Source organism: Gambusia affinis, linkage group LG12, assembly GCF_019740435.1.
Source record: "Gambusia affinis linkage group LG12, SWU_Gaff_1.0, whole genome shotgun sequence".
Taxonomy (NCBI): Eukaryota; Metazoa; Chordata; class Actinopteri; order Cyprinodontiformes; family Poeciliidae; genus Gambusia; species Gambusia affinis.
This window is the reverse complement of record NC_057879.1, coordinates 4,704,062-4,727,888: the sequence shown is the minus strand read 5'-3', so window position 1 is coordinate 4,727,888 and position 23,827 is coordinate 4,704,062. Positions and strand designations below refer to the sequence as shown.

Here is a 23,827-nt window from a genome sequence, read left to right as displayed (position 1 = left end):
TGTTCTCACAAGGAATTTCCCCCCTTAATTTTACCCTTAAATTCCAATCGTTTAATACTCTTTTTTGTATTTCAAGAAATTCTCATAAGACGGTGAACACCGCCGTTTTAGATTAAATGAAACATATGTAAGAGTTTCCTTTTAATCAAGCGGTCGATGAAACACAAAAACACAATACAGTATACTGTTTGAGAACAAATGTGCCTGTACCTTTAAGAATTCTCCCGCGTTTGTCTACGACTCCGGAAGGAGCGAGCCCATTTCGCGCTAAATTGAAACAACAGAGCAGTTCAGTTGTCCACGCGAGGAGCGACTCACTCATCACATGTCCTGAACCCCTCGCTGCCAGTGGTGCTCTTTCAACAAGGTCGGCTGTTTCTTAGCACTCTTCAAAATCGTATTTAAGTTTACCAGCGTAAGTATGCAACTTTTTATTTAATTGCGATAAAAATAAAATAATAATGATTAAAAATAAAAACATACTTAAACTCAAGTGACCACTTGCTTTGGTTTCTCTGTTCAGTGAAGCCAAAATGGAGGAAGCCAACAAGCTGGTCGGGACTGGGAAGAAGTACCTGGTGACGGGGAAGGTGGTGGAGGCGGTGAGCGCCCTGCAGGAGGCCTGCGGGATGCTGTGAGTCCACCAGCGGCAGATAAAAAGACTCTCAATCAGTACCATATATACATATATATCTTTAGAAAGGTTGCAAACACTTTCTTCATTTTGTATTGTAGAATTTTGTATCTCGAAAAATTGTCTATTTATTTATGTATTTCTAACAGGCTATATTTTTGGTTGTCTAAAGTTCTGGAGTGAAGCATCCTCTCCTTTGTGCCAGTTTCCTGCGTTATCATAATAATAGAAATGAGTTAATGCGGCCCAAACCGTGTTGTTCGCATTTACGCATTTAGCTTTCACGACTGTTTCAATGGTTGCTTTTAATTACACATTACAGTGAAAATTGTCACTTATAAATGTTCTCAAAGAAAATGTTTGGTCCCCATTTTTCAATAGCCACCTTTTTCTAAACTGACTCTTAGAAACATAGCGTTAAGGCTAAAAAGACTTCGAGGTCTGACCTCAGCAAAATAAAATAAATAAAAAAATTCGACTTTAAATTTATTCAGAACTTTTCAGTTTACCATCAAAACTGCATTTTAAAAGGACAAACGATTGAGTTTCTAAATGCCTGGACCAAAAGCGTGTAGAAACCCTGATTGCGTGAAGTTTTTTTTTTTTTTTTCCCCAAGTCCATCCATTTACTGCATCTTCAGTCTCAATGCTATGTGTCAAACAAATTAGTCCAATTTTGTCACCAGGAAAATACAATCATTCAAATGACAACCCAAATGGGAACTGGAGCTGAATATGTAAGCTTAGCCAAACTTTTTATTTCTTTTCTGTGTTTGACAATAGCTAATCTATGGCAGAATAGAGGACCGACTCACTGCCTGTACAAAATCACTGCCTGTACAAAATGTAAAAAAACCTTGGGGTCCTTCCAACTTCAATAAAATATATTACTGTATATTTCAATGCAGTTACATGTCCATTCTGTGTAAGATCTCCATTAACAGGTCTAATCATGTTTCACGTATTGCCTTTGTACAAAAGAACATGTGTATTTTTAAAAATGTTCAGGTTTTCTATTTAATTTTATTTTATTTAGTAAAAGGGGCAATTTATTTATTTTTTCTCCTCCAAACATTTTGCAGAAGTAGATTTTGAAACAGAATATTTTGGTGCAAGTAATCAGACGGCTGACAGGAGAACAAAATAATTTCAGAGCTAAGAAGTACGGAGACACGGCGGATGAGTGCGGGGAGGCGTTCTTCTGGTGTGGGAAAGCACTGCTGGATTTGGCACGGTGGGTTTAAAAACATTAAACCAGCTTTAAGTGTGGCAGCAGTTCATTAAGACGCTGCTTGACGGGCGCTTTGAGTCTGCAGATGTGAACGACAGGATGTGATTACAGGATGGAGAACTCTGTCCTGGGGAACGCTCTGGAAGGAGTGCCAGAGGAGGAGGAGAAGGAGGAAGATGAGGAAAAGCCCAAAGACTCCAACGTTGAGAGCGTAGAGAACGTTGATGGTGAGGGGGGTCGGGGCTAACTACTTCAAATCCCACTGGGAGTTGGCTTTAACGCTTAACGCTCATCTATCGCATTGTTAGAAAAGTCCAGAGACGAGCTGAGGGTTCAGGTGTACGATGCCATGGCGGAGAAGAAAACCGACTCTGAGAAGCAGAGCGAGGCGACAGAGGAGAGCAAGACTGAAGGCTCAGAGGATCCTGCACCAGAGGAGGAGGAAGAGGACGGCGAGGATGAACCGCCTGCTGAGGAGAAGGAGGGAGAATCTGAAGGAGCTGCTGAACAGGAAGAATCTACAGATAAGCCAGAAGAAGCTGGAGGTAAACGTCTGATTTATCCAGACTTTAGAGATGTTTCTGTTGCAACTGGGCACAAAACTTGGCAGGTGTCGATATTAGCAGAAAAGTGATGCAATTTTACAGAAAGAACGTCTTAGAATTCTGAGGGGGAAAAAGGTTTATTGGGTTTTTTTGAGTTCTCAGAAAATTACCACTCATTTCTCCTAATATGTCCGAATTGTTGTAATATTCTGACTTTATTCTCGCAATTAAAAATGTAAAAAAAAAGAAATCTTAGCCTAACCCTGATATTCCATTGCAGAGTTTTCCTGAATTTAAACTCTGTAAAAAAATAAATAGCTGTAAAACACACTAGTCAAACAAGATGGCCGCCTTTGGTGGGGCGACATCACTCTGACCTACGGAAGCCACAGGAGTTGATAGTTGAGAGAGGAAAGAAACAAAATTGTGTTGTTTTTTTTTTTTGTTTTTTTTTGTCCTTCCAAAAATTGTAAATCTTCAAAAACCAGAAATTTAATTAATTAATCAAATTAATTGCTTGTATTTTAATTTCTACAGTAAAGCATCAGTAGCTGCGTTTCCACTACGAGTGTGCTCAGAACTTTGCCAACATTCTGCAAATGTTGTAGAGAAAAAAAAAAGCAATTTCACAATTGCAGTTTCCCATCGAATAAGAAACACGTTTAAAATCCCACATGAATAAATCTGTGGCGACGAGTCGTTGAAACGCACCGGGTCACTTCCTGTCATCTTCTTCATGTCCACCAGTAGTGACATCCAGTTAGCGATCATCTAACTCGCAAAAAAAGTGCTTCAGTAAAGCACATTTATTTCCACAATTCCAATTTGTGCAATTTTACGCTTAATGGAAACGAGTGGTTGAGCTGCGTGGCCCAAATAACCACACCGTCCCTCTGCAGGCGAGGAAGACGAGGACGACGAAGAGACAGAGGCTGAAGCAGAGGAGCTCGGTGAAGAGGAGCCCACTGCAGACAAGGTACTGACCGCACACTCGCCTTCAGACGGAAAGCGTGACGTCGGCTCACGGTGCCGTGACCTTCCTCCAGGACAGTGAAGATGAGGAGGTGGGGAACCTGCAGCTGGCCTGGGAGATGCTGGAAGTGGCTAAAGTGATCTACAGAAGGTAGAGCTGCAGGATCCAGACGTCTGCAGGATCCAGACGTCTGCAGGATCCAGACGTCTGCTGGGGTCTGACCTCGTGTTTCCGTTTGACTCAGGAAGGAGGAGAAGGACGACCAGCTGATGGCGGCGCAGACCCACCTGAAGCTGGGAGAGGTTTCTGCCGAGTCGGGTAAAAAGACTTGCTTCTTCAACACGCCGTTAGACTTTCAGGGTTTTTTATTCCTGGCTGGGCATGTTGTCACTTTCCTTTGAATAATGGCCTGGGGCCATTGTTTTGCCAATTTTTATTTTTATTTTCAGTCTTAGGTCATTGTTTTAGGAAGGTGACAATATGTAACTAAGAGGAAATTTATATATGTAAGGGGTGTCCAAAGTGTGGCACCGGGGGGATTTATGGCCCTTGGACTGATCTTGTGCAGTTCCATAAAGATATAAATCCAGCCCGTCCATTTTTATTTTTTTTTTCTTAAATCAAGCAGTAATCATAAAATCAATTCCAGGGCCACACGTTGGACACCCCTGTTTTAAGACGTTTGTTCTCGGACGATGAAGCTGGAATATTGTTGCTCATATTTAATCTGCGCATCAGGAAATTACAACCAGGCACTCGAGGACTTCCAGGAGTGTCTGAAGCTCCAGCTGAAGCACCTGGACCCGGACAGCCGCCTGCTGGCAGAGACCCACTACCAGCTGGGGGTCGCCCACAGCCTGAACCTCCAGTACGCCCCGGCCATCCAGGCCCTGAATAACTCCATCTCGGTCATCAAGAACAGGCTGGGTGAGGCGCCTGGCACCGCAGCAGATCACCATGCGGAGAGCTGACCTTGTAGTCTGACGTTGTTGACCTTTCAGAGAATCTGCAGGAGATGATGGACAAAGCCGAGAGTCCAGAAGCTCTGGAAGAGGAGAGGAAGGAGATGGAGGAGCTGAAGGCTCTGCTCCCAGAGATCCAGGAGAAGGTGGAGGACGCCACTGAGGGGATGAGGAGCAGCGCTGAGGTGAGCTGGGAGTGAACAAACTGCTTATTCTGGGTTTTTCTTTTTAGTACAAGGGTGTCTGCATCTAAAATTATATTTCTGAAAAGAAACAAAAGTTTGCCTTAAATAACTCGATCGCAGGTATTACATTTTGTTGCTCCAGAATGATTTCATCTTATATTCTGTGAAGCTTGCTCTTTATTTCTAAAGGATTTCACTGTTATGCAGAACTTTGATTAGCAATCCGTAGATATGCAATTCTCATGTTTGCATCCCTAATGCTGACGGATGCTCCGCAGTTCCTGTTCTGAGTTCTTTGTTTGCTTCGTTCCCACCTGTAGGACGGAGCCTCCAGTTCCTCTGCTCTGCCTGATTCTACCGTCAGCCCTGCTGACTCTTCGGCCAGTCCAGCAGTAAGTCTGCTCCTGAAACAACGGAGATTAAACGCGGATGAAACATTCACACTGGGAAGTGTCTACAGCTGAAAACAAGATATTTGAAGCTTCTGATTTCTTAAACACTCGCTTCCTGACATTGTCAAAGGGTCTGATGTAGGCCAGGCATCCAAAACCCAAACAAAGTACAGAGGAGGTTCCTGGAAGGACTAAAACTCTCCCTGATCGGTCAAACATTGTGGAATGTCCCCTAGATGACCAGCAGGGGGAGTGTTACGATCCAACTTTAACTTGAACTAGTTCTGGTTCATTTCTCATTTGTCAGAAGCAAAGTTAAAGGTTTTGGTTGTGTCTGTAACCACCTGAACATTGTTTTTCCCTAATGGCTTTTTGTCTCAATTTTCCAACCAGCTGCAAAGCACCATCAGCACCAGTGAACATCCCTCCACCGTCCCAGTGTCTGATATCTCCCACCTGGTCAGAAAGAAGGTGAGCGCTTAGACATTTGACGGTGACCCTGGTGTAGTTTGAGGATCTCGGCTTCCATTAAAGCAACTTTTTTTTAAAGGACTTCTATCCAAAGGTTCAGATGGGACTGGAACAGGAATCCTGGGTTACTTCAAGGAATAATGCAAATTCAAACATGCAGTTGATGATGATGATGGATTCTGGTACTCTCAGTGACGTTATAATGGCCAATTCTTGTATGAGTAGAATATGCATCAGTTGGCATTAGTGGGACCCATGTGCCATTTTGGCTGCATTACTGTAGTTTGTGATTTCCAGCAATAGGCTCCACAATGTAACCCACAGACCTACTGAACAGATCCAGGGTCTGTGACCAGTGATGGCATAGTTACTTTGAAAAAGTAACTTGGGTAGATTACTGATTACTTGATATGGGAAGTAACTAAGTTACATTAAAAGTAACTTTTTATAAGTTACTTTCAGCAGCTGCTAACAACAACGCTCCGCCTCCTGTGAAAGTCACATTGATCTTTGCCAAAACGTAATTGCTAATTATTTTATAATAGTAACATCAACAATGTGTCTCCACTTTTAATAATTTGTGCGTGTTTTTGTGTGTTTCTATTGTTTGGAGAACTATAAATAGGATTTTAGGCCCCAGCATCCAGGTTCTGCGTTACGGCCCTGTGTTTGCCGTCACAGAGCTTCTCCACAACTCAGATGGCTGCACAGATTTGTGACATTTATCTTAATATTAATAATTATAATGGCGTTTAGTTGCACAACTTTACGGACTCGTTCGTTCGTGGCTGTTTTCACGTTTATCGCTCTGTTCTTATTAGTCTCGATGTTTGCAATTTTCTGGAGCGCAACGAGAAGCTCGACGTCATTCAGAGGTGATACATTAACAAAGACACAGCGGGACGAATCATCCAGGAAATGAGGGAGAGCCTGACTAAAACCAACTGGATGCCAGACTTGCGTCTGCTTATTTGCAAGCCCCAAAAACAGCAACCCTCGACTCATTAAATCTGCAAGAGACTTTTGGGGGGAAAAAACAAACCCAAAGCTGCTTATAATCGGACTTGGCGAGCGAGACTCAAAATAGTTCCTGATTTTCCAGCAACAAAATGCGCATCTCCCTCTTCCCTCCATTACTTCTGTCACTGCCGATACTGTCGCATAGAAACGGCGGTCACTCCCCAAGACGCGTAGAGGAAATAAAATTTAATTACAAAAGAAAACAATAACGCACAGCGATTTTGATAAGTAATTGTAGTCTGACTACTGGATTTGAAATAGCAACGCGTTAGATTACTCGTTACTGAAAAAAGTGGTCCGACGTCAGTAACTGACATCACTGGTGGCGATAGCCCGGTAGACTTGGTCCGTTTGGGGATCAAAATTGCAACATTTGTTACATTTTTTTCCACTGGTGTGGTTCTCTGCACTGTCTCAAATGCACCAAGAACACCTGAAGGAAACGACACAAAAATCCCTGAAGAAGACACCGAGCGCAACTTGGCGTTTAAAAATCTTTAAACATATGAAGTGGCATCATATTCAGAATTTCTGTTTTGTCTTTGGTAAAAGACCACAAGCCATTTATCCCATTAGCTCTAGACTTGTTTGTTTTGGTTGTATTTACCCAGAATGCCCTGTTCTATGGGGCCCTTTTTTCCTGTGCTTCCTTTCAGAGGAAACCAGAAAGTCCAGTAAAGGAAGCTGAAGTGAAGAGGGTGAAGCAGGACGACGACCAGGAGCCCCACACCAACGGGATCCATAAAGCTAACGGAGATTCCGCCGAAAACATGGAGGTGGCAAAGTGACGTGTCTTTAGGCCTCCTTCCACTGTCCTTTGATGCTCACTGTCCAAGAATATGAAGTGCACTCTGCTCAGGGGACGTATCTCTGAAGTTCAGAACTCTGATGTTCAGGTTTGGCTGCATAAAGACCACAGAACCTGGAGCCTCCTCACTTGTGTTTTAAGTCAGTGAAGCCAGACCGCTTCACATTCTCCTGGCCAGCTCTCTCACCGTGTTGCTGCTGTTGTATATATATGTTGTTTTTCTAAACCTTTTTGTAACCTGTAAAGTTAATAAAGATTGTTGGCTGAACTTTCTTGCTAATGACCTGATTTGACTCGGGTGTGTTGAAACAGAGACGTCTGCTTCAACAGACATGATACCTGCCATGTTAAAGATAACAGGGTCCAGAGAATTCATGCTGGTTCTTTTACAAATGCTAATTATAGCATTTTATGCTATAATTGGCAATAAAATGCTAATTGTAGCTATTTATTGCTATAATTAGTTAATGGTAATTATAAATTTATATTGCTATAACAAGCAATAAAATGCTAGCTACTAAACATGTAACACAAAGGTTTTTCTGTGTGTGTATGTAGATTTTCTTCAGGTTCTCTCTCACACCTCCGGCTGAGTTACAGTCGCGCTTTTGGACGTTCGCGTTGACCGGCTCGCGCGCGCTTTGGTTCCTTGCTCTCCGATAATGGACCCATGTGGTTCCGAATAATGGAGTTCGAGTGAAAGTCAAATTCAGAGGTTCAAAACCAGGCGTCGCGAAGCCATATTTTTGTCTCGCGCCTGGTTCAAATCGTTAATTATACACCTAGCCTAGCTTTGAGGTGTACCTCAGTCCCAGCAGTCTGGGCCTTCTTCTCCCATTGGCTCGGATTGTCTCCAGTGGATTCTTTTTGACCGGGCCAATCAGCGAACAGAAAAAGTAGTAAACAATGACGTTGATTCTCTGCGCTGTTTCAGAATTGTAGTTTGAGCAATGACAGCAGATTAAATGAACCAAGCCAATCAACAGCAGGACAGAAGAAACGTCCGAGGCATTCGCAGAAGTGGAACCACAATAAGATTCAACTAAACACTTGCCCTTTATTAAGTCGGCGGATTTTATTAGAAGCTTCAAAGTAGAAAGGGCTGAACACGCACTTACACCAGACCCGCTTTTCTCTCTCTCTTTTTTTTGTTTGTAAAAACACGAAAATCATCCAACATTTTATAATTATTGCACTACTTTGTGTTGAGTAATACATTGAACCCTAAGGTGAATTAACATTTTTGTTTTACTGACGCAACCTGAGTAATTAAAAGGGGCCGAGAATACCAGGATTAGCGTTCAGATTTATGACCTGAGCTGAACCCATCAGGCCAAAAAAATTATTTGCTAGATGTTTGGGCTCAGGCTTCTGGGGAACGTTTAACAAGCCTACAATACGTTCAGTCCAGAAAAGCCAAAAGAGAACGTGCGATATAAAGTTAAAAACAGGACTGCCCTGCTCTTATAACACATCCCAGAAGATACGCACTTGACTCACTCTGTGGTGGCAACAAAATGGAGCTGGAAGACATAAAACAAAAGCTAAAAACAGAAGTTACACTGCTTACACAAATTATGGTCTAAAGAAAAGCAAAAAAGTCTTAATTAGCTCAATTACCTACAACAGTCAATCTGGAGCCTTTCAGATTGGACAGAACGTGTCTGAAAACACAAAGTTAGCCGGAAAAACGTAAACATAACTCCAGCAACAAATCCTAATGTATTTTAAATATGACAGTCAACATTAACATTAAAACGACGGAAAAAGAAATATCAGACTTGTTGTTTTTGTGCATTTCAGTACTCTTCCTAAAGTTTCCAACCTATAGAAAACATTAGCTCTAGTGTCTTCTTGGAGCAACTTTATTTTGTAGAAAGGCATTAAAGAAAGCGAAAACATTTCATTCTGCAAAGTTGAGCTAAAAACAACCCTGTAGTTTCACACAAAAAAAAAAGGCAGCATTTCATTTTTTCTTTTCCTTTTACAACTGGCCTAGACAAAGTAAAGAGTTTTGGAGATGAAACACCACAGTAGTCAAGATTCATAGTGAAACATATCAGCTTGTCAGGAACCAATTTTTATTAATATCATTATTAATGTGTCATCAGCATCATCAATGAAATGAGTTAGTCTGTTTAAAGCAGAATCAAGTGTGCATTCATTGCCCTTCTTTTCTTGATGAACACTTCAGTTCAACAAAGCGAGGAAGAAAAAGGAAGAAGGTGAGGAGAGGGGAGGAGGAGGAGGGTCAGAGGTCAAAGGACTGCAGTGAAGGAGGAAACGCAGGGAAAACGACGTCTGGCAGAGCAGGAATCTCCCCCTTCACTGGGATATGATTGGTTTTTCCCTTGTGCAAGAATGACGAAAAAAACAAAAAACAAAAACAAAACAACAAAAAGAAAAAAATTGAGAAATTTCAAAATGGTGCTCTAAAAAGAAAAGATGAGACAGGAAGAGGGGGTTGTTTGCTGGGATGTGGTGTTGGCTGTTTTTGTTGGATGTTTTTGTTCCGTAAAGCCGTGTTAGGATCTGGTGCAGTCGTCGTCGTCCGAGGTCTGGCTGCTGCTGCTACTGGTTTCGGACTCGGAGCCCTCCTCCACGTGCGCCTCCGCCACACTCCTCCAGGGGGTGAAGTGGAGGGTCACGCCCCGCGTCCTGGGGAGAACCCCGTTTCTCTGCATGCCGTTCTTCTTCAGCTGGTAGAAAGAAAAGCCACACCCCCCCGCAGAAAAAAACAAACAAACAAAAAAAAAAACACACAAATGAGTGGATGAGCAGGGTTCACCACAGGAAAATTCAAGCATTTTTAAGGTAAGTTCATATTTTTCAAGCACCACACTTGGTGGGTAACACTGATCAACAGCCCAAAAACAAACAAAAAAAAAACTGTCTGGGGTTTTTCAACTGTTTTAGGGTCATTTTGATGAGGTGAATCACATTGGTTTTGCTCAATCAGGCCAGCTTTCTGAAATATGGAGCAACATGAGCGTCAAAATGCATGGCCTGTTCCGACACCTGGATGAGAATCTGGATCAATGAGTGATGAGCAGGAGGAGAGATTCCAGCAGGAACAGGAAAGAGACGGAGAATTTTACACAATGAAGACGTGATGCTCAATTTACTCTCATCAGTGTTTATAATTCAACTTACAGAAATCCCAGTTTGCAACATTTCATTAATATACTCTGTTGGGAAACTTTTTTTTTTTTTTTCCTCCCAAAACTTTGTTGGATGAAGCGTTTACAGAGATGAACTGATGTCACTAAAACGTCATCAATTTAGTCAGAAGGTCGGATTCCTCTAAATCTAATTAGAATAAAAACCGGACCAGATTGAGAAAACTGGATGGGATTTTTGCGTTCGGCGGTGCAAAAATAATCCTAATTCAGTTGAAGAAAAACAGAAAACCTCCAAAAAATATTTTTTTGTAACTAAGAGTAATAAATACAAATGGACTTTTAAAAAAAAATACAGCTTCAGTTCACTACATACACAATGGAGTATTAGGGCCACGCTAAGACAATATATATCTATATATATATATCTAGCTATATATATATATATATATATATATATATATATATATATATATATATATATATTTAGAAAATTAGCAAAACAGAATATCAGAAGAATAAAGTCATGACATTACGAGAATAAAAAGTCAATATTACAATTTTATTGTCGTAATATCTGAACTTTATTCTCATAACGCTACTTCACTCCATGACATCATGACTGTTCTTGCAATACAACTTTATTTTAGTATTATTTCGAGTTTATTTTTGTAATAGGTCTTTAACCTCATAATTTGATTTTCATATTTTTTCTTAGTATGACTAATGCTAGTAATCAGGAAATCGAGTTATTATCTCAAGTAGTCTATCGGGAGGGAACGTAAATGTACGTAAAATGTCCACTCCTGGCTCCCGTATTAATCCAACATTAAAGTCCACTTTATTACAAAACTGTACAGTTTCAGTATCAAGCCCCAACAAGGACTTCAGACAGAAATCAAGCACTTTCCAAACGTTGAAAACATCTAATTGAACTTCAATCATTTTGAAGGACTTCCCAGCCCCGTATGAACCTGACTGAGGAAAGCAGAACGATTTCTGATCGCATTCCCTTTTCTCCCGGCCCTCACCTGCTCTGTTTTAGTTTGGAACTCTCTCAGCTCGTCTTCTGTCAGAGGGAGGAAGTTGTCATCGTTTTCTGGGTACTCCTGCCAGCCCATGGCCTTCAGCAACCTGCACCGATCCCCAACGTTAGTTGGTAGCGCCCAGAATTTGTGCAACTCAGATCCAGCTGGCCGGTTTTTTCCCCTCACCTGTGCTCTGCCTCCAGGGAGCTGGACAGGTGTTCAGTGTCCGAGTCGCTGAGGGAGTAGGACAGGCCGTTCTCGTGGCACACCTCCTCGCTGTACGCTTTGGGCTCTGGGGTGCTGCTCTCGCCCTGAGGAGGAGAACAAAACAAACAAAACGCATAAAACTAACATTTTAACAAAAAATAAAACGTACGGTGTGAGATCGCGCTAATTTAAAGCAAAAAAACACACACACACACACACACACAAAAAAAAAATCTTTGCAAACTTGGGCCCCAACCAGGTCTGTTGCGATAAATAAGTCAGTTAATCGCACGGTAAATGAAAATTAGCGACCTCGTTTTAATTTAGCGGCTTTTATCGTTTCTTCCTGCTCTTTTCTCTTTCTATTGATGACAATGGATGGAAAATGGCTGAACTCCACTGACCCCTCACTTCCTTGTTCCTTTAGTGCAGGGGTGTCAAAGTCGTGCGTTGTGAGGATCGAACGGGGGGGGTGCATCTCGCATTTTTTCAGACGGGGTGCCGGCTTGCTGCGGGCCGGTTCTAATAATAAATCAAGATCATCCCAGGGGCCGTAGAAAATCTTCTCGCGGGCCGGATGTGGCCCGCGGGCCTTGACTCTGACATATGTGCTTTAGTGCAAGGGAGGAGTGAACTATTGCATCAGGTAGTCGGATAATCCCGTCTTCCCGATCGAAATCTAATGATTATTGAAGGGCAACGAAGCATCCAGACTTCATAATCAGTACTCTTTTGGTTGAATGTAGTTTTTATTTCCACTTTGGTGTTTTTATTCAAGTCCATTTTTTGTTAACAGCGACTGAAAGTCCATTTTATTTATTTATTTATTTTTTGTTCATTTTGTTTACCAGTTCCAGTGTGAAGTGTTCATTTGGAAATAAAGCGCATTTATTTTTGGCTGAATGTTCTTGCATTATCATGTCGTTACCATTACATCAGTTTAAAATGGTCTTCAAACAGTATTATTGTTTATCGCAATCATTTTTGAGACAATCGCTCAACAAAATTTCTCGTAACCAGATTTTACACAATACCGCCCCTTCTTTTCATTCATATCCCTTAAACTTTTTTGCCACCACAAAATCGGGCATCAGTTTAAAATGGAAGGAAAAGAGCGACAGTTCTTGACCCCCGTAGGTCTGAGCTGGCCGCCTCACCTCTCCTGAGGTTCCCGGGCTGCTGCTGGTCGTCAGCTCTCCGGTGCCCTCGTCCTTCAGAGTTCGCAGAAACTCGCTCTTCCGGTCCGGACCGCGGCGCATCAGCTTCAGCCTGGAGGGAGCGATGTCTATGGGGGGAGTCGTGCTGGAGGGGTGCTGCGGGGAGTAACAGGACAAGTTTAGCGTCGTCTTTGTCCAAAATGACGCAAATGTCTGCCGCGCGTCATTTCGGACGGTTCATTTCGCAGTGCGCCGGTTCTCAGCTTTGTGTTTCAGAATCGTCGGGTGTCGGGCGGTTCGACTCTCACCTCTTTCTGGGTGTTGTGCTGCGGTGCGCTGACTGGGGTGCTGGGTTTGGCTGCAGACACGGGGCTGGTGAAGACTGAATCCCGGCCTGGCATGTGAAGGCCAGACTTGGTGATCTCTCTACCACCGGCTTTCCATTGGGTGCACTGGAGAAGACCAACAAGTCACTTTATTATTATTGTTGTTTTTTTTCTCCCCATTTTCACCACATCAGATATGTTTGTCAGCTTCAGAACTCACCATATATGTTTTGTAAAGATTATTATTGGCAATAGGTTCCAGAAACGGGTCATTACAACCTCAACCAGCTCAATAACTGAGAACAACAAGGATTACGAAGCATCTTGATCAAGACATAAAAAGACCTCCATTAACTCTTCCATTTTTATCCCAACACACGGAGACTGTTCAGCAAAAGGCCTCTATTGAAATGCTTTGATGAATCTCTGCTGCCCCCTGTGGCCTAACTGTGTTAACACCTAAAACCTGTTTTCCCTGACGAAAGAGGCTTCAATTTGTAAGTAAATAGTAACTAATCCTGAGAGGAAACAGCATGTAAAACTATCAGAAGCTAAGCAGCCTCTTCTGGGGCCCCTCTGGGGCTCCCCTACCTTGGTGGGGCCCACAGCAGGCTTGGGGACCAGGTTCTTGTAGACGCTGGAGCCCGTGAGGGAAGCTTTGCTGCCGTTGGTGGGCAAGGTGCCAGCAGTGGCGAACCCTGCAGAGAACCCGGCGTCCTCCTTGGAAACCTTCTTGATGACCAGCATTTTGGACACCATCTGTTTGCTGACAGGAGGGTTTTCTGGAACAGACGTAGAAGAATCCGTGTTACCAGCAGAGACACTCGATCGGTGTGACTCGGCCGACTAGACGCTCTCGTACCCCAAACCCCGGCGTGGGGAGCAACTGTTCGCATCTGAGTGCCAGACTTTCCAGTTGTTTCAGGGTTGAGGGAGGGCTGCGAAAAAAACAAACAAAAAAAAAGAAAACATTTTAGATCTGGTAAAAAAGAAAAAAGTTGAAGTTAACTTCTAGTAAATTGGCATCCAGAACTCACAAAGTCCTCTTCTACGAAATTCAGCTTGTCGTCCTTGCCGTCTTTGCGTTCCTCGTTGGGGAACTTGTCCTGGTACGAAGTTCCCTTGCGGGGATGAAAGTTGCCGTTGCGCTGCCGGTGCCCCCCCTGCCTGTCCCTGTCGCCTCCGCCCCGCTTGGGGTGGCGCCCCTGGTGGTGGTGGCCGTCCTGGGCGCCGCCACGCGGGGCTCCGTGCCAGTTGGGCGCTTCCTTCCAACAGGAGCCCCCCGCCAGTCCGCCGTGCCCACCTTTGGCCACCCCGGAGTCCACAGAGTCATGCCTCAGGAGCAGCGAGGGCTGCTGCCAGCCATCACCTAAAAATACATTTAATAAACAAAAACAAACTGTCCTGGATTAAACCGCCACCAGCTGTAGTTTATAATATACATCACTGAGTCCAACAGTTTCTTTTATTGTACAAACTTCATAACAAATCAACACAAAGTTGGACATAGAAGGGAAGTAGAAGGCAACAGAAACATTTTTTTAAATGAGGTGTTTGTTGCTATTTAGCCTTTATCCTGATACCTCTACATTTATTTTCAAAAAGTCCACAAGTTATGAGTTAGAAAGGCCTAGTTGAAAAAGCTCATTTGAGGATATGGAGCAAAACTTTCAAATTGATCCTCTTCATCCAGTCTGATGCTTTCTACCATTTGCTTTTACTCAATATTTTTAGCATTTCTCTGCTATTTGGACAAATTATTTTTCCCTTGCATCGATCAACAAAGTAATCTTAGATCTTGAGATCCAAGTCTCCAGAGAAAAATTGGTTGCTATAGAGACACCCCAAAGACACCTGCAGCTGGAGTTCCTCTAAAGCCGCTCTAGAAGAACTGTTCTCTACTAACACAAGAAAGCAGGGCTGGACATTTACAGTATCATTCATCATTTATTGTGATACATTTCTTATGGTTGTCGCTGCTATAAATTCCAATTAATGCAGTTTTAAAACCTCCATAATGGTCTGAATTGGTCCACTTTTTTTTTCCTCCACCGTTTGTTCGATGTGAGCGTCAATAAATCTGAAAATGTGATTAAATGCTTGGGCGCAACCAGCTGTTGCACACAGAAAATGCCCAGTAGAAATTTGGCCATTGCTTTGGCACCCGCTTTCAAATAGTTCTTATTGCTTTTATCGTTATCCCAACAGCACCACAAAGTGCTGTGACAAAACTACCTCCACATCGCCCGCCCCTAGACAGAAGTCTGAAATAAGGTCGGTAACGGGTTACCTGCTGGAGCACGCAGGGAGCCGTTGTTGAAGAATCCATCAGAGGAGTTGTGGCGGCGGCGGCTCACAGCAGGTCTGGCGTCTCTGTGGTGGTGAGGCTCACCTTGCTTGTCAAGGTTGGCAGCAGGGGACTGAAGGACGACAGAAAGGCGGCGTGGGTCAACCAGGAAACATGATCCAACGACAGAGGAACATTTCACGCCGCCATTTTCTCCAGGATACCGTAAAGAAGGTGAACCTCTCTGAATACTCTTTAGGAGGTTCTGATGGAGTGTAAACGTTTACGATCCGTCTCAGCAAAAACAACAGAAAATCTTACAGAGTATTTTTGATTTGGTTTCTATGGCAAATATGTTATTTTTGTCTCATTTCACATTTTCTAGTTTTATTTTATTTTTTTCTAGTTTTATTTTTAAGTCAATAATTCCTTAATATTGATTTTAAAAAGTACTAATTCCACTGGCAGATTATTTTATTAATAAGACATTTTCCCCATGTTACAAGTAAAATTATCTGCCAATGCATTTTACAGCAATGTTAAGAATGTAGTTAGTAAAAACAAGCTCCTCTATCTTGCTAAAACAGCTTCTTGTAGGTTCATTTTGTTTTATTTCAACATTACTTAGATATTTGCACCAGATCAAAAATACTTGACAAGATTTTTTTGTTTTTGTTGACTGCGCAATTGCTTTGCTTTCAAAACAACTTACCAAGTTAAAGAGTAACTAGGGGGACCTAAAGAGGAGCAGGAAATTAAATGAATAAAAGTCACCACACACACGCACACCGAAAGCGAGGACCGCAACTACTGTGATGTAGCCGAACCATCGACCCGTCGTTTTGTGAAGTCCGAAGGTCAATTCAGATTACGTTCTTCAGCACACGCCTGTCTGATCACTTCCACAACATAAAAACATCTCCTGGGGAGTAAACTAGAGTTTCAACTTGTTATGTGAACACAGACGGGTTGGAAGAAGTCGACCCAGAGGTCAAATAAAGTGCCAAACAGTCGGTGACAAAGAGCAGCTTCCTGTTTCTAATATTACAGCTTTAGGAAGGCCGATCACACCAAACAGCAGCCGAAGAACCGGTTCTGCAGCTTTAAATGACGGCGCTTCACACGACCCGTCTCGTCCTCTGAACCTCCTCACATGTCGTAAAAATTACAACCGCAAACCTCGGCGTGTTTTTATCAGGACTGCGTCTGACTGCGCAACACAGAGGAGTGCGTTAGTAAAGAAGGAGAGAATCATACACAGGTTGTAAAAATAAATAAATAAAAAACTCTTAAAACTCCTGAGACGTGTGGCATGTATTCAGGTCATGTAGAGCCAGTTTTGCTGTAAGTTTTCTATGTGTTTTTTTTTTTTCCTCCCCCCTCATATGACTGAAATCCATTTAAGTCTTGCTACAACTTCCCAATCGGATTTCAGTCTGGGCTTTGACTGCGCCGCTGTAATGCACGGATATGCGTTCATCCTCGTGACCAAAAATGGAGAAGCAGCATACAGTTTTTATGCAACAAACCTCCAGAAAACTGAAAAACATTTATTTATTTTTTATCAAGACTAAAAACTCATCTGTTTAAAGTTTCCTTTGACTCATAATAATTGGAATTATTTGTTGACATATTTGTTGTAAATTTGCTTGATCATTTTTGACAAAATCCAATGTTTATTGCTCGTTCCATAATAGGCGACTTTTTGATTTTTATTTTTATTTTTTTATGGTACAAAGCACTTTGAACTGCTTTGTTGCTGAAATGTACGATGCAAATAAACTCCATAAAATCTATTGAGGTTTGTGGTTGTAACATAAAGGTGAATAAAGTTCAAAGGGTCTGAACATGGACAAAAAGTTACAATTAAAACTGTTTTTTTTTTTTGTTTGTTTTTTTATGGCAGCCATAGATGCTGAGCAAGAAAGCACCAACAGTCTGCAGAAAACAAACCTGCTGTAGCTTCTGTTTGACGCATATCCATGTCGGAAAACAAATCTTTGCACTCAAGTCAAGTTTAAAGCCTGGTTTTCTTCCACTGTCTACCTCTAGGCACACGGACCGTGCAAGGGAAACACAGTTTATTACAAATCCTTGGATAAAACAGGCAATGTTAACGCACACATACATGTTCTGTGCAGTAAAGCCATTCTGTTCTATTTGACGCAGAACCACTCAATCAAGGCAACGCAAACACAAAAATGTAATTTCTCCCAACAACGGCTCGGAAATAACAGAGCACCAAGCCTGAGGAAATACGAAATCCTGTTCCAATACGTCATCAAAACTATAATTTAAAGGTTTTGTTTGCAACCTCAGACACGTAACCGAGAATCTAGGTACGGTTGTCTATTTCTGTTAAGATTCCTGCAGTGCAGAGGCATTATTCACATTATGAGGACGCCTAGTGTTTAGGAGGGGAACTGCCAGCTTCGACATGCAAGTTGAATCCTTTTTATTGTTTTACCATAAGTTATTTAGTAAAAGCTTATGCAATGAAAGAAGTTGAAAGATTACATAAATCAAACTGATTTATAACGTTTAGACGCTGTTATCACTGAATAAACTGCCAACAGGAAAGCAACTTGAAGAGGAGCAGAGAGCTGCATAGACTAGATTTAAAAACGAAAATCAAAAATAAGGTCAGTTGCATGACTTTCACTGACCAGAATCAAAGCAGACTGCAGACGGTAGAAAGCAAACTAATAATCTGACAGCAGACGACACATAACAGGATGTTTTAATGTAGAATTTTAATTTTAAATACAAAATGTTTATATATTTTTACAGTTTCGTTTTATTTACTGCTTTGACCGTGTTGTTCGTCCAGTAAACGGCCTTTTCCGACTCTATAAACTCCATTTAACGATTAATCAACAACTAAAAGAGTTGACAATTGTGCCAATAATCGATTAATCACAGTTACTCGTTTCAGTTCTATTCGGTTGTGGAAATTTTGCATAAAAATAGAACAAATGATGTTTAACTAGCTTTTTATATACATGTTATAAGCAAATATATCAACGCGTTTTAGAACATTTTGATCAAAATGACTGAAAGCCACAGTGGAGGGTCTAAAGAGCCACACAGACCCCTGCAAAACGCAAAATAAAATTAAAAAGAAAATCTATGAAACTGCTCCTAACCAAGTTAAAAGTAGCCAATTGAGATCGTCTTTGGTCTGATGAGGTCTTCACTCAGTGTGCAACATTTGACGGTTATGCATGTTTTCCTTAGTAAGGCACTAAAAACGTGTTGAGGCTCTGCTGCTGCACCACCAACTGACTGCAGTCATCAACCCTGAGGGGAATTTATCTCTGAATGCAGACACACCAAGATATACTGGAGCAGTGAGCGCAAAAGCAAACAAAAACAAACAACAAAAATCACTTTCAATCCTTTGATACACACACACACACACATATAGATATTTTGCTACCTTGGCAGGCTGGGGTGTGGAGAAGTTAAGCCAGGCAGGGACAAAGTCATGCTGCGCCATTTAGGTCCAGTGTTTCCGGTCAGTGGATGGAGGCATCAAACCTCATGGCCAGGATCTACAGAAACAATCAATTTCCGGGGATTAAATTCAGGAAAAGATAAGATTCATGTTTTATTCAAAATGCCTCCGATGGTAATTTTGTGTTGGATCAATAAAAGATCTGCAAAAAAAAAGGTCAGAAAAAGGGAAGCCAAAAGCTATTTTTAGTAGGAAACAAAGCGGGATGTGCTGCAGCTGTGCCTGTGAAGTTTATAATCATCCGACAGCTTGGTTGTAAACACACAATTTAATTTAGCTCTGTGATTGTTTTACCCAAAAATACTTATGTAATACATTTTCTTATGTGGTAAATATGTCATTTTCATTGGAAACGGAAGAGTAGGAAAACATAAACATTTCCAAATCACTTCTGATCAGATTTGTTTTTCATGCCAGATACGATTTCTTTTCTAAACAAGAAACTACAAATGACAGAAAACACTTATTTACTTCAATAATCCTGTGTGAGTTGTATTAGGGCGAGAACATTTCTTTAATTACGACAATATAGTCATAATATTAGCAGAACAAAAACACGATTTTACCAGAATGTCTTAAAATTACGAGAGAGAGAAAAAGTTGTTTTAATGACAAAAAAGGATGAATAATTAACTTTATTTGTTTGTCTTATAAAAATATGACTTCATTCTAGTAATATTGTGACTGTAATATGGCAATCAAATAAGAAAACAAAGATCTCAGCCCGCCCCTTATATTCCATCAGAGTTGACTTGCATGAACAGAAGCTGTAAAAGAAGCTAGTGAAACAAGATGGCCGCCTTGGGCGTACCAACAATACTCTGACGTACGGGAACATAAGAGAAAAAAATTCCACATTTTCCAAAAATTTAATCTTCAAAAGCGATTAATATGTTTGCTGCCAGGTTTCTACAACGCGTAGACAAGCGGCAGTAGCTGCGTTTCCATTACAAATGTGTGCAAAACATTGTCGATAACTGTGTCCTAACAACGATATCAAAATCACGAGGATAAGCTGGTCCGCCAAATAAGTCATAAAAAAAAAAAAAAAAAAAAAACCACGCCGCGCCATCATCATCATCCATCCACTTCCTGTCATCTTCTTTGTCGTTTCCGTTAGTAGCAACATTGGAGATGCAAAAAAAAATAATAATAATTGTTTGTTTCAGCTTTCCAAAATACGCTAATTTCAGAAAACCACTTTATACCAGTACAAAAACTTGCCGTGTTTCCATTAAGCGGATTTACTTTCATAACTCCAATTTGTGCAATTCTACGGTCAAAGGAAACGCAGCTAGTGAGGTGAAACCTGAACATTACCCCAGAGTTTGTTGCTCTGAAGTCCTCTGCCTCCTCTCTCTCTCTCTATGGGCTCAGTTCCTTCAGGCCTGTTGGCACTGATCACGGACGGCGTGCGCTGACAGATGGGAAGCGGCACAAAGAAACCCCCCGCTCCACCTCGACCAGGACAGTGCAGTCCCTTTCTCCAGACGTGGATCCCTTCGTCCAGGATGAAACAGCTGGAGAGGAATAAAAAAAATAGGGTCCTGCTGGAATGATCCTGAGTGCTGATCCAGAAGAACAAAAAAAAAAAAACTAGCCACACGGTGTGACTGGACCTTTGCAGCAGAAGAGCAGGAAGAAAAACAAAAAAGTCTATAAGGAAGAGTTTTTCTTAATATCTTGAATGGGAATTAAATCTCGTCTTCCGCGCTCTTTTGAAGAAAGCGCTCACAGAAACTTGTTTTTTTTTTTTAGCTGACAAACTGACTTCTTCAGTTTTGGAAGCACTTGCTCCGACTGTTGTTGAAAACAAGAACTCAAAACTTGATTGGGCTTCAAATTGATTGGCCAAAAAAAAAAAAAAAAGACAATACAAGAGATTTGTCCCCCCACAAAAAAAAACTTTGAAAAAAGGAAAAGAAAAAAAAGAAAAAAAAAAGAAGCTAGTCTCGTCTTATTTTCAGCGGAAGGAAAGAGTCTGGTGTGGAAACTGTGCGTCCTCGAACATGGACGACGCTCGTGAAGCAGTCCCGCTTTGGCTCCAGACAGAGGGAAGAGAGGCCGGTGATGTCCTGCCACACCGTGTGCCGGTTCGCTACAGAGTCGACGAGCCTCTCACCGGATCATTTTTAAAATCTACGTAGGCATGCAACGGAGAAAAAAAAAGAAAAAAGAAAAAAAAAAAAAAAGATTCACAGACAGTCTTATTGGCAATGGAGGTCGCTGGAAGCCGGCGTTCACCTCATTAAACTGGCGGAAAAAAGACTGTCGTCACTTGAAAGAAAAAGATTCAGCAGACGTTCAAAGTCACATGACAAAGAGTGGAGGTAAAAAAAAAAAATACATAGGCGCGAAGTTACATCGCTGTGATTTTCAGTTCGGGTTAGTGAATCTGAGACGTCGCCGAGCGAGTCATCGTAACGCCGGATTTAGCTTCGGAGCTCATGTAATCACATCTGGAAGATGCCCGTGTAGTTAGGTGTGCTCTGACTGGAGGACACGCAGGACTTCGGCCTGATTTCATAGACGCGCAAGGTCAGAAAGCCTTCATGAAAGTCGCCGAGCGGGAACTGGGGCTCTTCAGAGAAGGAAGCCTGACAGCGGCTTGATCGGCGGCTTTCTCTGTTAAAGCTAGAGGATGCCGGGAAAACTGCGACGTCTCCGATGTGTGGAAGGCGGCGCTCCGACCGCACGAGATGCTTCGGGGAAAGTTTCTTCTTGCCGACTGTTCACAGGAACAGACTGGATCTGAAAAACAAAAACAAAACCCGGGATCATTTATTACGTCGGCAGAGTTTAGAAATGCAACAATCCGGCTTGCAGTTAATTTTCAGTTTCATGTCGCTAAATCTTCATCTGCAGAAATAAACTCCAAAACGTGCATCCAAGCACATGTTCTTAAAATGAAAAACTCAACTTCATTAAAAATGTGACGTTTGGAGAGGGAGGAGTTTGTTTTTTTCCTTGGATTTAAAGTTGTTTGTAGTTTCTGATGGGAATCTTGACATTTTAAATCAGGGTTTGTAAAGAAATTTCCCCACAGAAACATTGGAGCAACTTCAAGAATTGCCAAGGTTAGCTTTAAAACTTTTCCAGCATCACACTTTAGAGATAAAAACAGGACTAAAATGAACAGGCATTTATCATTTATCACTGTTTTTTAATAATATTTTGTGATAGTATTCTGTATTCTACAGAAAGGGCAAGGTAAATTAAAATGTGACAAAATGTTATGTTCTGAAATGTCTTTTTCTCACACAACCTAAACACCTGACTGGGCTGAGAACAAAACAGTAATTTAACAAAAAATAAAAAAATTCACCAATTTTAATAACTTTACTTAACGTATAAAATAGAACTGAGAGTATTGTCGGAATTTTTTCAAACAATTTCTCCATTGCGCGTTCCATCAATAAATATCATATACAAAGGGACACTTAACCTAATATTAGCGAGTATGAATATTTTTGAGTCCTGTGTTCACGGTAGGTAAAAAAAATTCAACAATTCAAAATGTGTCACCCAAATTCTTGTTCAACAAAAATATCTAAGAAACTTTTGGAATAAATCACTAAAAGCCAAAAAACAAGAACAAAAAAAACGTTAAATGAAGTCGTGTTAAACAGTAATTCATGAAAACCTCTCACCAGAAACGTAAAATTACATCGTGATAACAATTAGAAACCAAGCAGCTGCTACAATAAAATAAAATGTGGAACTGAGAATATACTGCAGCTCTTTAAATAGAAAATGCCGGTTCTAATCAAGCATTTAGATTCCTTTTATGTCTCTAAAGTTGCTACAAACAGCCTAAATGTGTGACATTTACAAAAAGTCTGTAATTTAAGACATGCTCAAATAAACAGACGTTCAAAGGCTTCTGCTATCATCTGGGAAGTTTTAATTTAGAAGAAACCCGACTGCTGGACCTCGAATTCGTCTCGAAATTGAAGGTCTCTTTCACTGAATGTTCGTGAAGCCGTGTCCACGGTGAGCTTCACGCGCAGGGAGAGCCTGGACTGGTTAACGTATCACCACTAAGCCATTACGTAAGAGCTCATCATCAATGAGTTGGCCGCGGACAGCACTTTGCAACTCATACATTCACTTTATTATCGGTCAAAATGCACGGGCTTCATTTTCACAGTTAGAAAAATAGTTGAGCTAACAGCACCTCGTCGTAAACAAGCCCAATGTGCCCACGGCGCTGCAGTAGCAGCCCAATTCAACAGTTACGCGCACGTTTCACCGAGCTAACTGGCTAGATTTAATTATTTAAAGTGCTGTGGTATATTTCAGAGGGGTAAATATTCCACAGCGTTCCTTAACTAACTGATAATAACCACCAGAATATTGCGCCGTCATTTATGTCCCACCTCCGCAGCTAGCAAACTGTCTACAAAACTAAGGTTCACGTTAGCATAGCAATTGTTAGCAAAGAGCTGACATTAACTAGCCTGTTTAGTCGCCCGTGAAAACAATGAAGTATTTAGCAGGAGTGCGTGGGGTTAGCTGGCTTAGTCGACTTAAAATGTACTTACTATTGCAATAATGCATAAAACCACCAATTTGAGCAACTGTCACGGGCATACAAAAGAGGTAAACAGACCTGGCTTGGTTGGAACAACACAGTTTCAAAATGGCTACCTTAGCAGCAGCACCACACATTTATCAGCTTGCTAAGTGCTAGCGAGCTAACTTGCAGTGTTTTATGACGATAGCGCCTACCTTCTCAGGAGCAAGGCAGTCTCAAATAGAGAAGGATTCCCATACACAAGAACTCTGTGAACACAACAAACACGACTTATTTCTGTATTTGCAAACTTCTTCGAAAATCGGACTGTCTACGTTTGTTTGGGTTTTAGGTGCGCTTACGACTGGCGCTGGCACTGAAGGGATTCGAACAGCCTCAAATGTGTTGCGTTCAAGAACTCTCGTCAGTGTACAACGGGCGGAAGTTTT

The 23,827-nt window shown here is 41.6% G+C and overlaps 2 protein-coding genes across 4 annotated transcripts; one reads left to right on the top strand and one right to left on the bottom strand.

Annotated features, from left to right (window-relative positions):
• The first annotated feature begins 256 nt into the window (after window positions 1-256).
• LOC122841445 (nuclear autoantigenic sperm protein-like) lies at window positions 257-7,489 on the top strand. Its single transcript, XM_044134753.1, has 13 exons — window positions 257-415; window positions 524-634; window positions 1,788-1,868; window positions 1,977-2,092; window positions 2,174-2,410; window positions 3,310-3,386; window positions 3,457-3,533; window positions 3,628-3,701; window positions 4,122-4,310; window positions 4,385-4,530; window positions 4,851-4,922; window positions 5,316-5,393; window positions 7,070-7,489. The coding sequence occupies exons 2-13, from the start codon at window positions 534-536 to the stop codon at window positions 7,199-7,201; spliced, it is 1,380 nt and encodes a 459-aa protein (XP_043990688.1). The 5' UTR covers window positions 257-415; window positions 524-533; the 3' UTR covers window positions 7,202-7,489.
• A 1,781-nt stretch (window positions 7,490-9,270) lies between these two features.
• Window positions 9,271-23,771, bottom strand: gpbp1l1 (GC-rich promoter binding protein 1-like 1). Of its 3 annotated transcripts, XM_044134748.1 has the most exons (13): window positions 23,741-23,759; window positions 23,594-23,647; window positions 20,183-21,613; window positions 18,785-18,899; window positions 15,349-15,478; window positions 14,096-14,427; window positions 13,921-13,996; window positions 13,650-13,840; window positions 13,041-13,184; window positions 12,733-12,888; window positions 11,555-11,679; window positions 11,372-11,474; window positions 9,271-9,920 (listed from the first exon to the last, which is right to left on the bottom strand). In XM_044134748.1, the coding sequence occupies exons 4-13, from the start codon at window positions 18,842-18,844 to the stop codon at window positions 9,747-9,749; spliced, it is 1,491 nt and encodes a 496-aa protein (XP_043990683.1). In that variant the 5' UTR covers window positions 18,845-18,899; window positions 20,183-21,613; window positions 23,594-23,647; window positions 23,741-23,759; the 3' UTR covers window positions 9,271-9,746. The 3 variants fall into 3 exon arrangements, with proteins under 3 accessions (XP_043990683.1, XP_043990681.1, XP_043990682.1); XM_044134746.1 differs by having other exon boundaries at window positions 23,594-23,771; XM_044134747.1 differs by lacking the exons at window positions 23,594-23,647; window positions 23,741-23,759 and adding an exon at window positions 23,407-23,505.
• Between the last annotated feature and the right edge of the window lie 56 nt (window positions 23,772-23,827).